The following is a 12,162-nucleotide window of genomic DNA, read 5'->3' as shown; positions in this document are numbered from 1 at the left end:
TGGGATATCCTTGTCTCACCGCGTACCAGCGACTCCTGTGGCGGGCCGGGCGCAGTCCACGCTGACCAGGTCGCCAGGTGCACGGTGTTTCCTTCGACACATTGGTGCGGCTGGCTTCCGGGTTGGATGCACACTGTGTTAAGAAGCAGTGCGGCTTGGTTGGGTTGTGTTTTGGAGGACGCATGGCTTTCGACCTTCGTCTCTCAAAGAGCCCGTATGGGAGTTGTAGCGATGAGACAAGATAGTAGCTACTTATTTATACTTACTTATTAAACAATTGGATACCACGAAATTGGGGAGAAAAAGGGGTAAAATTTCAAAAAGAAGTGAGAATTGGCAAGATAGTAATTACTAATTATTATTACTTAATTGGATACCACGAATTTGGGGAGAAAATGGGGTAAAATTGTAATTATTATTTTTAATTTTTTTAAAAGCGGCAGTCAAATTTTGGTTGGACTTTGTGTATAATTAACCAATAAAGTGATCTTAATGTTTGTAGCCTTAGTTTTCCTTCTACACATACGGCTGCAGTATAGAGAAGGAACAAAGAGCAGTGTGTAAGAAAAGGACAATTCTAAAGTACGAGAAGAATTGGAACCAAACTTGTTCAGAAATCCTCCTGTTACATACTGTGTTAATGCACTTACCTGTAATGTTAAAAATGAAGCCACGCCTCCATCTTAAAGGGATAGATTGTTGTTTTCCCGGCAGATTCCCAGAGTTTCCTGGACAGTAGTATGAACCAGACTCCAGTGTCGTCGGAAGGACAGCAGTTCCGCTCTGAAATGTCTGTCACTACCGCCTCCTGTCAGAGAATGTTCGGATCCATGCCCTCTGTATCGTCAGGTAGCTCCTTCCCACACACAGACAGGTACTGCTGGCAATCGCACTCTAACATGTGTGTGTGTGTGTACTATACTGTAGCTACACCTGTGTTTGTATCTGACCCTGCCCTCCTCTCTCCTCCTCAGCCAAACTCCACCTCCAGTGTGGCTGGATAGGACTCCTACGTCCCTGTCTTCCCCGTCCCCTTCCCCCTCTCTGTCACCCCTCAGCCTCCCCAATGCCCACAGCTCTCCCTGGGAGGCCCCGAGGGGCCTGGAGGGGTCTGTGGACCTGAGCCGTGATGAGAGGAGCAAGGGGTACCAGAGCCAGGGGGATTTAGCCTCTCTGCTGCTGGGGAATGGAGGTCTGGGACTGGAGCACAGCCTGTTGAAGGCAGTGGAGGGGCTGGGGGGCCTTGATTTAGGCCTGAACCTGGGTCTGGACCTGGGGCTTGGAGAGGGCAGACTGGGGGGACTACCACCCCTGCTGCCTGAGAAGAGGGTACCGGGGATAGGCTTGGGCGGGTCGACGTCCCCCTCGTTCAGTGGGTTCTCCAGCCCACACAGTGGAAGTAGTCTCAGCATCCCCTTCCCCTCAGCTATGACCCCTGACCCTCTCATGACCTCTGACCATCTCAAAGGACTCAGCGCTGGTGGTGTAGCCATCTCGCCTGGATCAGGTACACACACACACACACACACACACACACACACACACACACACACACACACACACACACACACACACACACACACACACAGTCCCTCTGCTGGCCCCCATGTTGTGTTATAAACAGACACAGTATAGACATGTATACAGTACCGGTCAAAAGTTTAGACATTCTCTCAACCAGTTTCATGAGGAATGCTTTTCCTACAGTCTTGAAGGAGTTCCCACATATGCTGAGCACTTGTTGGCTGCTTCTCCTTCAATCTGCGGTCCATCTCATCCCAAACCATCTCAATTGGGTTGAGGTCGGGTGATTGCGGAGGCCAGGTCATCTGATGCAGCACTCCATAACTCTCCTTCTTAGTCAAATAGCCCTTACACAGCATGGAGGTGTGTTTTGGGTCAATGTCCTGTTGAAAAACAATTGATAGTCCCACTAAGCGCAAATCAGATGGGATGGCGTATCGCTGCAGAATGCTGTGGTAGCCATGCTGGTTAAGTGTGCCTTGAATTCTAAATAAATCACAGACAGTGTCACTAGCAAAGCCCCCCCACACCATCATACCACCTCCTCCGTGCTTTACGGTGGGAACCACACATGCAGAGATCATCCGTTCACCTACTCTGCATCTCACAAAGACACTGCAGTTGGAACCCAAAATTTCTAATTTAGACTCATCAGACCAATGTCCATTGCTCATGTTTCTTGGCCCAAGCAAGTCTCTTATTATTATTGGTGTCCTTTAGTAGTGGTTTCTTTACAGCAATTTGACCATGAAGGCAAGATTCACGCAGTCTCCTCTGAACAGTTGACATGTGTCTGTTACTTGAACTCTGTGAAGCATTTATTTGGGCTGCAATCTGAGGTGCAGTTAACTCTAATGAACTTATCCTCTGCAGCAGAGGTAACTGTGGGTCTTCCTTTCCTGTGGCAGTCCTCATGAGAGCCAGTTTCATCATAGCGCTTGCTGGTTTTTGCGGCTGCACTTGAAGAAACTTTTACCAAATAGGGTTATCTTCTGTATACCACCCCTACCTTGTCACAACACAACTAACTGGCTCGAACGCATTAAGAAGGAAATTAATTCCACAAATGAACTTTTAACAAGGCACACCTGTTAATTGAATTGCATTCCAGGTGACTACCTCATGAAGCTGGTTGAGAAAATTCCAAGAATGTGCAAAGCTGTCATCAAGGAACTGGGTGTCTACTGAAGTATCTCAAATGTAAAATATATTTAGATTTATTTAACTGTTTTTATTCAACCCTTTTTTGGTTACTACATGATTCCATTTGTGTTATTTCATAGTTTTGATGTCTTCACTATTATTCTGCAATGTAGAAAAGAGTAAAAATAAAGAAAAACCCTGGAATGAGTAGGTGTGTCCAAACTGTTGACTGGTGCTGTATGTTAACTCCATAAATACAGTACATACAAAGACAATAGCATGCCTGATTTCACACACAGTCATACTGTCGCACACAGTGTTCACTGTAAATATGTGTATCTACTGTACCATCGTGCTGTAATCTCTAGAACGGGAGAGTCAGACTCAGTGGTTGTCTTTGCCTGTGCGTTGTGTTGCAGACCTGTTTGCCAGTAAGCAGCACACTGTGAAGTTTGTTCAGGACACATCCAAGTTCTGGTACAAGCCTGACATCTCCAGAGATCAAGGTAAATATTGTCTCTTAATATTACACGTGTGCTGCAAGAACTGTGTGTTAGTGAGTGTGTGTGTGTTGTCACCCTTTTTCCTATGTAGCGCACAACTACTATGGCCCCTGGTCAAATTAGTGCACTATATAGGGAATAGGGTGGCCATTTGGCACGCAGCCCTGAATGACATATGGGCGTTGTGACTTTCTGTGTGAGACATGTGTTTTGTCCCCTGTGGCGCTCTTTAGCTATCACTATGCTGAAGGACAGAGAACCTGGATCTTTTGTCGTCAGGGACAGTCACTCGTTCCGCGGAGCCTACGGATTGGCTATGAAGGTGGCCACACCCCCTCCCTCTGTCCTGACACAGAGCAAGAAAGGTTGGTGTCATAGGCTACATTTCTGTGCATCCCAAATGGCCCGCTATTCTCTATGAAGTATACGGTACGCTACTTTTGACCAGAGCCTTGGGAATAGGGTGCCATTTGGGCCTCAGAGATCAGTTCTAACATGGTTTCATTAGATTCAGTTCAAGCAAGCCATGACACCCACCATCTCAGATTGTTCTGAATTGGTTTCTGTAGGCAACCTTATTTTGTTGAAAGACAATTTCAACTCTTAGAAATGAAGGTAATTGATTGAACCCAAATTGGCCATTTAAATGTATAGGATTCATATAATATTCAATTGATATAATACCCATCATCCGATTTGTACCAAACCTCTTCTTAACAATGATTAAGATGCGAGGAATCCAAATAAATGGTAAAAAGCCACGCATGAACCCCCACCAAGCAGACAGTATCAGTTCTCTATCTTTAATAAGTAGGATGAACCTGCGGCTTGGAGTAATGGTTCTTTGAACCTTTATTTAACTAGGCAAGTCAATTTAATAACAAACTCTTATTTACAATGACTGCACCAATTGTGCACCACCCTATGGGACTCCCAATCACGGCTGGATGTGATACAGCCTGGAATCGAACCAAGGACTGTAGTGATGGCTCTTGCATTGAGATGCAGTGCCTTAGACCACCGCGCCACTCGGAAGCCCAATTCATACTATGTAATGTATTCTCAGTGAATTTGGTGATGTTTTTTTTCCTTTTCAGAGAAATTAGCTGTTGAAGTTGCTTGCAGTTTTCCCCCATAAATTGATGTGAAAGTACCATGTTTTTTCCACTAGATGCTGCTTTCTGCTTCTGCCACACACATTTATCCATCAGAAATCCTATTTCTTGGGCTTTTTGAGGTGGAACGACTCAGTAGTGACATTTAACCATTGTAGTTATATAGTGTGTCACTTCTGACTTATTCCAAATGAGATATGTCTGTCAGTCCAGGGTGGTCTAGGTTACCCCTAGTTGATGATCCTGGGTCAATTTTGTATTTTCTCCACTAATGGTTAAGGTTAGGATTGGGGGAAGGGAAGCTGATCCTATATCTGTACCTAGGGAACTTGCCATTTCTCAACACCTCTCTAAGTCTGATATCCCTCACTGATGATGTCACTTCCTGTCTCCACAGTGGGAGGGGACCTGTCTAATGAGCTGGTGAGGCACTTCCTGATTGAGTGCACTCAGAAAGGGGTACGGCTTAAGGGCTGTCCCAACGAACCCTTCTTTGGTGAGGACATATTCCTGTGTGTTGTGTTGTGTGCATATGTTTACTGTATGTGTGTTGTGTTGTGTGACTACGGCTGCATTTAGACAGGAAGCCCAATTCTTATATTTCAGTAATTGGTATTTTGACCAGTTAGATCTGATGTGAAATAATCTAATGTGATTGACCAATTAGTGAAAAAATATCAGAATTGGGCTGCCTGTTTAAATGCAGCCTAAGTTTACTGTATGTGTGGATTTGTTCAGTTTTGATGAAATAATATACAATGTCTTCCTCTGGTGGACATACTGAGTAGTGCATCTAAATAGATCCACAATAACTAGATGGTATGTGAAAGCATCTGAGACAGTCTGTTTCCTGTTCCTCACAGGAAGTCTGACTGCATTGGTCTGTCAACATTCCATCACCCCCTTGGCCCTGCCCTGCAAACTCATCATCCCCGACAGAGGTAAGAATGTGTGTGTGTGTGTGTGTGTGTGTGTGTGTGTGTGTGTGTGTGTGTGTGTGTGTGTGTGTGTGTGTGTGTGTGTGTGTGTGTGTGTGTGTGTGTGTGTGTGTGTGTTTTTATAAGTTCCCGGCAAACTCTTTTTTCTTTCTGTGTTGTCAGATCCTCTGGAAGAGACTAGTGACCCATCAACACAGTCAGCCACCAACTCTGCTGCTGAGCTACTCAAACAGGGAGCAGGTATTGTTTTATCTCAGCTCTCCTCTTCTCTGACATGGTGTGTGTTTCAGTGTGTCTCTGTTTCAGTGTGTTCATGTTTCAGTGTGACTCTGTTTCAGTGTGTGTGTGTGTCTCTCACTGGGTAGCAGGCTGTGTGTGTGTTACTGTATATGACGTGTGTGTGTGTGTTTCCACTCCCCAGCCTGTAATGTGTGGTTCCTGGGCTCAGTAGAGCTGGAGTCTCTAACAGGGTACCAGGCTGTGCAGAAGGCAGCCAGCCTGATTCTGGCCATGGACCCTCCTTCTACCTCCACTGTGGTCCACTTCAAAGTCTCAGCCCAGGGCATCACCCTCACCGACAACCAGAGGAAGTGAGTCATACACACAAATGCATGAGCACACACTCATAATGTAAAGAACCTCCTAATTGCAACAGATATTGTATACCTACACTACAATACTATCAACCCTCACTGCCTGTCTCTCTCTGTCTGTAGGCTGTTCTTCAGGAGACACTACACTGTCAATACAGTCATATTCTGTGCTCTTGACCCACAGGAACGCAAGTGAGTACTGTACACTCCTTTGTGTGTGTGTGTGTGTGTGTGTGTGTGTGTGTGTGTGTGTGTGTGTGTGTGTGTGTGTGTGTGTGTGTGTGTGTGTGTGTGTGTGTGTGTGTGTGTGTGTGTTCCTGATAATCATGCATGGTAAGTGAACCTATTCTGTCCTCACCAGGTGGACAAGAGATGGCTGTTCCTCTGCTAAGTAAGTCATCCCCTCATTTCACCTCCTCTAATTCTTTCTCTCGCTTTCTCCCTCTCTTTCTGTATCTCTCTCTCTCTCGTTTTATCTATCCATCTCATTGTTTTTCACAAATTTCTCCTTCTGTTATTACTCCCTCTATCACTACTCTTTTTCATTACTTCACACCATGTCGAAACATAGCAAAAGGTTTTGCAATGAAAATTAGAATTTCTTATTAGACAAATTCAGGTAGGTCACTCCGCGCTTCAGCCCATTTGTTTCCGTTTCGTTCCTAGTGAATATTACTGTGGATTATTCTGTTTGGCGGTTGAAGCTGAAGGCTTACTGAGCTTCTCTGCTGTTTCTCCTGTCAGGATCTTTGGTTTTGTGGCGAGGAAGTCGATGAATGGGACGGAGAACGTGTGTCACCTGTTTGCTGAACACGACCCCGAACAACCCGCCAGCGCCATCGTAAACTTTGTCTCCAAGGTGATGATTGGCTCACCGAAGAAATAACACATGCATAAATACACACACACACACACACACACACGCACACACACACGCACACACACACACGCACACACACACGCACACACACGCACACACACACACACACACACACACACACACACACACACACACACACACACACACACACACACACACACACACACACACACACACACACACACACACACACATACATTGTTTGTCCTGCTGGTACATACAGCACTCGAATGCTGATGTGGAAGAGAAGGGACTAATGTGTTGCATTATGGGATACTACCTGCAGAAGACAGTAGCAACAACTTTACGCTACACACCAGGGGCCTCATTTATTGACATTGCATATACACAAAATTTGCCCCAAAATCTGCATGTACCAGTTTTCAACAAAAGTGATCATTTATAAAAACTTGAAGTGAGAATGTGATCACCTCCCCGCAAACTTTAGAACATGCACATCTGCTAGTGGTTGAAATATTGTATTTAAACCTGGAAAGTAAGGAGTTTGTAACGGTCTGTTGACAGGTTCACAGCAATTTGCTGGTGTTTTCTCTTTCAGAAACAGACTGACAGTCCTTTTCCAGATACACCATAAATTACAGCAAAAGATTAAAACATCATGCCAACACAGTAAATAGACTGGTAGTTTATGTAAATGGGTATATGGGTTTAGGTTACTGTATTGCTGTGCGATAGGAGCGCGACATCATTGCGTATTTAATCTCAGAGCCTATACCAAGGCAGGACATAGAAACACAATAATCTATTTATAAACTAAATATTGAGCAACAATTCTTGTTTTGCATTCTGTGGCTTAATGCCAATCGTTCCAAATTATACCTTAACTAATGGGTGTTATGGTCACCCTAAAGGGTGGATGGAGGGCGGTTTTCAGGCAGTTTTAATACTCGTTCACACACAGTTGTAAAACTGTGCCTGCGCCAAATTGATAAATGTCAATATTTCTGTACATGTATTTCCAATACTTTTCAGAAATGGGTCACGCAGACATCTAGTGTGAATGTATGCAATGGTTATACATGAGGCCCCAGAGGTGTACTGTAGGGTGATGTTGCCCCCTAGACACTGATCTTGGGTCAGTTTAGCATTTCCCCCACTAATGGTTAGGATTGGGGGAAGGGAAATCTGATCTGATCCTTTATCTGTTACTAGGATAAGCTTTACCCTGAAGCACATTGAGGACTTTAAAAAAAACTTTATTAATATAACTTTTTGTTATCAGAGGAGGCTGATGGGCAGAGATCATTGTAATGGCTGGAATGGACAGGTATCAAACGCATCAAACACATGGTTTCATTACAATGAGCCCGTCCTCCTTTATCTCCGCCCAACAGCCACCACTGCTGTTTGTGTATATATAGTCAGGATGCCATTGTAAAGGGAGGTAATCTGTCATATATGATATGTATTTTTAATTCAGACATGTTTTTAACAAATGTATTTGCTGAAATGTAATCTATATGATATTGTCCCTCTAATCACACAGCATTAGTAGTCTGTCTCTACCCGCCATGTAGAGTAAAAGGCTCTCAACAAAGAACACTATACACTTTACAATCCAGTGCTTGACTTGGTGCGGAACACACCAATATAAACAGTACCGGCACCTAAAATTAGTTCCAGCACCTACTTCAGTCCAAGTCATGCACTGCTACTACTTTCTTTAGAAGTTTTTCATATAGATACTGTATACTGTACTTTCCCTCTGTAAGCCATTAGTATCAACCTGTAAGCCATTAGTATCAACCTGTAAGCCACTAGTATCAACTGACAGTTTCTTTCAATCACTTTGGTGTTATTTTCACAAGCATGTGGTGAATTTCCTAATTTCTTAGTACAAAACTCCAAACTGGTAACACTTGTAAAGCAGCCAGTCTTAAATTCAAAACCTTTTATTTTGCATTCATCTTTCACCACACAACCATTGATCCACAATATACATTTACTGTAAAATACCATCATAACTTTGATTTAATCACCAAACACAACAATTTAGTTTTTTTTTAACAACCAGCTAATGCAATAGCAAACAATGCAAGATACATGTTTAAAAAATGCCCTTAAATTACAGTACTTTACACTGTTTTCACATTAGGCAAAACACTTTCACTACCCATCAAAATGTACCCGTCAAAAATATAAAATCACATTTCCATCATTTCTATGTTATGTGTGATCAGAGGTGTGATCATTGAAGACATCTTTCACAATCATTGATGCAAAAAAGAAATGTATATTGTTCATAGGTGTACTGTAATCATATGAAACGAATGAAATTAATGAAAAAAACAACAACGTTTACTAGGCACTTGTTTTCATCAAGCCTGTCTTCTCATCAACATCGCAGTAAATGTCCGCGTTGTTCATACACCTGGTAAAAAATATTGGCACAGCGAATCCAAGCCTGACATCTGGTTTGATGTCATTGCATGGCCTGCTGAGGGTGGCACGCTCATTGGAATGGCAATCATACACCTTCCACCTGTATTGTAATTATGTATTGTATTTTACACTATTGTATTGTACTTATGATTTGTAGGGGTCCTGTGTGGCACTAGCAATACCAGAGTGGTGGGTTTGATTCCAGGGTTGGGGTCAATTCCAATTCTCGTCAATCAGTAACATTTGGAATTAGAATTAGGTTTCATGTGACTTTTTTAATTGACTGGAATTGACTCCAACTCTGTTTGATATACAAGAATGGCCAATGCAATTTTAGTAAATGTGTGTAACCGCCCCACCCTCTATCAAAAAGACCCCAGCAACTTAATTTTGGATTCATGTTTACTGTATAGGGCAGGGGAATTGAACTCTGACCCTACAAGGCCCGGAGCCTGCTGGTTTTCTGTTCTACCTGATCATTAAGTACACACACCTGGTGTCCCAACCATTTTAGAATCTATAGGTTTACCACATTAAGAGATGATCAATTAAGGGTAAATGTATTTTAACAAATGAGAAGACAATCATATCAAAGGTAATGGGAGCATTGCATTGTGAAATGCAATGACTTTATATGAACATGTATTGCAATGTGAAACATTTATTTCTAGACGAAACACTGATTAAGTTTGGTGAAAAATGACTATGATTTTACGTGTTGTATTTAGTCAATTGAAAATGTACTTTTGCATTTTGAAACACCTGCCTTTTTGGTGATCTGTTTTGAGTTTTGTACTAAATGTTCCACATGCTTGTGAAAATTGCACCTAAGTGATTGAAAAAAACATGTAATAGTGTTCAACCCCGCCAGGGAATAGCACCATATCACACAGGTGTAGGATCTGCAAACTTGTAGTGTATTCGAGATTTAAAAAGGCTTCTAAAGTTTTTCATGTCTACTTGATTTGCCCTAACTGAAAATGTATCAACCCCTACAAAAATGTGCAGCATTAATTATAATCCACATAATAATGCACATTTCCTGTTGCTGCAGGATTCTTTTCCTGCTGTGAGAAACTGCTCCAATGAGTTCGTGGTGATTCTACGTACATGTTGAATCACCTCTGTTTGATGACACCTAATAGACGATCTTCTGGCCACAGCCAACATGTGTTATTATTGTGTCTTCCATCCTAGACAAAAACTCATATCTGTTGTCCCTTTAAATAGGTTTTAAAACATTTGGAAATATATTTAACATGACGCATAATGTTTGAAAGAAGAATAACTCTGAGAAGACATGAAAACATGCAACATGGTGATGTGTGCTCTTGAGATGAGTGTTGTAGCCATGGTAAGTATGTGAGGAACACTGCATCCCAAATGGCAACCTATTCCCTATACTGTATAGTGCACTAAACACACTGGACACAGATGTCAGTTTAACGTTTAATTGTAACAGTGTCATTAGATTCAGGTTAAAAGTTGGATAAGAAAAGAGCGTTGGTGTATCTGTTCAATACCAAGCAGTTTTACATGTTGAGTCGACTTCATCACATTTATTTATTTTGTTGAAATGAATTAGAAACAATGTTGATTAAAACAGTTTGTGCCCAGTGGGAAGTAGTGCTCCTCTGGTCAGAGGTAGTGCACTATATAGGGAATCAGGTGGCAGTTGGGATGCAGCCTAGTGCTAACCGAAGTCTTTTACTTGTCATTCTGTTGTAGAGTTGATGGGCTGGGTAGGGAACACTTTTTCATACTCACATGTTTCTGTGATCCATGTCTCCTACTTTTGCCCCCAAAGCATAACTTGGGCACTCAATTGTAAAAATGTGTAAATGAATGTTGTATAGTTGGTACTGTAACATTATCCTCACTAACATATTTTTGGAAAATAAAAAAACAACAGTTAATGTATTACATATATACATTCATCATATAGGGTACGGCCATATAAATATGTTGTGTTCAGAACTTCTGAATTGAGCAAATGTTTTTTCATCATCTGTTGACGATTGTCGGACAGACAATTGATGAACGCATATATGGTTTCATCTGCAGTCATATGGTATATATGGTTTCATCTGCAGCCACACTCTGTGTGGCCATAGTCTTTTGTGTGTTTTTTCCAGTAGATGGCGCTGATCAATCACAAGAAAATAAACAAATGTAGGATGCCTTTGGTGTTTGTGTTTATGTGTGTGTGTGTGAGTGAGTGAGTGAGTGAGTGAGGCAGTGAGTGAGTGAGTGAGTGAGTGAGTGAGTGAGTGCATGTGTGTCAGTGGAGGCTCCTCAGAAGAGGATTGGGAGGACCATTTCATAAAAATAAAAAAGTGAAACATAAAAAAACAAATCCTTTTTAGATAAAACTATACCAAATATATTCATATGTCACCAAATAATTGATTAAAACACAATGAAGGTCTACTGCAGCCTCAGGAGCACTCTGTAGAGTAGCACCATGGTGTAGCCGGAGGACAGCTAGTTTCCGTCCTCCTCTGGGTATATTGACTTCAATTTAAAACCTAGAAGGCTCATGGTTCTCACCCCCTTCCGTAGACTTACACAGTAGTTATAACAACTTCTGAGTGCTTGCAGCATGAACGGACATGTTGTCCATCCAATCAAAGAATCATAAAATGAATCTAGTACTAAAAGCATAAGCTACAGCTAGCTAGCACTGCAGTGCATAAAATGTGGTGAGTTGTTGACTCAAAGAGAGAGAAAGACAATAGTTGAACAGTTTTGAACTAATCAATTTATTCAAAAATGAAGGAGAAGCAAGAGAGAGCAAGCTATATATATATATTTTTTTTCACTTTCGCTTACTTAGCTTTCGAATGCAGCTTGCTAGTTTAGCCTTCTCAAACACCTGGCTCAAACAGAGAGGGATGCCATGTTAGCTAGCTGGCTATGGCTATCCAACACTTTAACTTTTCCAAGTCTAGGTTCACTTTTGGTTTTATTAATTTATAGCCACTGGGGCCCACCTATGTAACTGCTAAACTGCTTGCTGACTGTACTGCATGATTGTAGTGGGATTACTAGGGTGTTAGTTCT

The 12,162-nt window shown here is 42.2% G+C and overlaps 1 protein-coding gene across 1 annotated transcript in view; it reads left to right on the top strand.

Moving 5' to 3' along the window:
* LOC115123719 (tensin-3-like) overlaps window positions 1-11,281 on the top strand; it is a 33,032-nt gene extending 21,751 nt beyond the window's left edge. The window contains exons 2-13 of the mRNA XM_065015584.1: window positions 715-874; window positions 975-1,507; window positions 3,087-3,173; window positions 3,404-3,535; window positions 4,683-4,781; window positions 5,149-5,226; window positions 5,386-5,463; window positions 5,645-5,813; window positions 5,940-6,008; window positions 6,178-6,207; window positions 6,561-6,675; window positions 10,154-11,281. Coding sequence (XP_064871656.1) covers window positions 715-874; window positions 975-1,507; window positions 3,087-3,173; window positions 3,404-3,535; window positions 4,683-4,781; window positions 5,149-5,226; window positions 5,386-5,463; window positions 5,645-5,813; window positions 5,940-6,008; window positions 6,178-6,207; window positions 6,561-6,675; window positions 10,154-10,216 — 1,613 coding nt within the window. The 3' untranslated portion in view covers window positions 10,217-11,281. The remainder of the gene's footprint in view (window positions 1-714; window positions 875-974; window positions 1,508-3,086; window positions 3,174-3,403; window positions 3,536-4,682; window positions 4,782-5,148; window positions 5,227-5,385; window positions 5,464-5,644; window positions 5,814-5,939; window positions 6,009-6,177; window positions 6,208-6,560; window positions 6,676-10,153) is intronic.
* Window positions 11,282-12,162: the final 881 nt, after the last annotated feature.

Source organism: Oncorhynchus nerka, unplaced genomic scaffold (assembly GCF_034236695.1).
Source record: "Oncorhynchus nerka isolate Pitt River unplaced genomic scaffold, Oner_Uvic_2.0 unplaced_scaffold_8___fragment_6___debris, whole genome shotgun sequence".
NCBI classification, from domain to species: Eukaryota; Metazoa; Chordata; class Actinopteri; order Salmoniformes; family Salmonidae; genus Oncorhynchus; species Oncorhynchus nerka.
The sequence above is the reverse complement of the archived record's forward strand: the minus strand, read 5'-3'. Positions and strand labels throughout refer to the sequence as shown.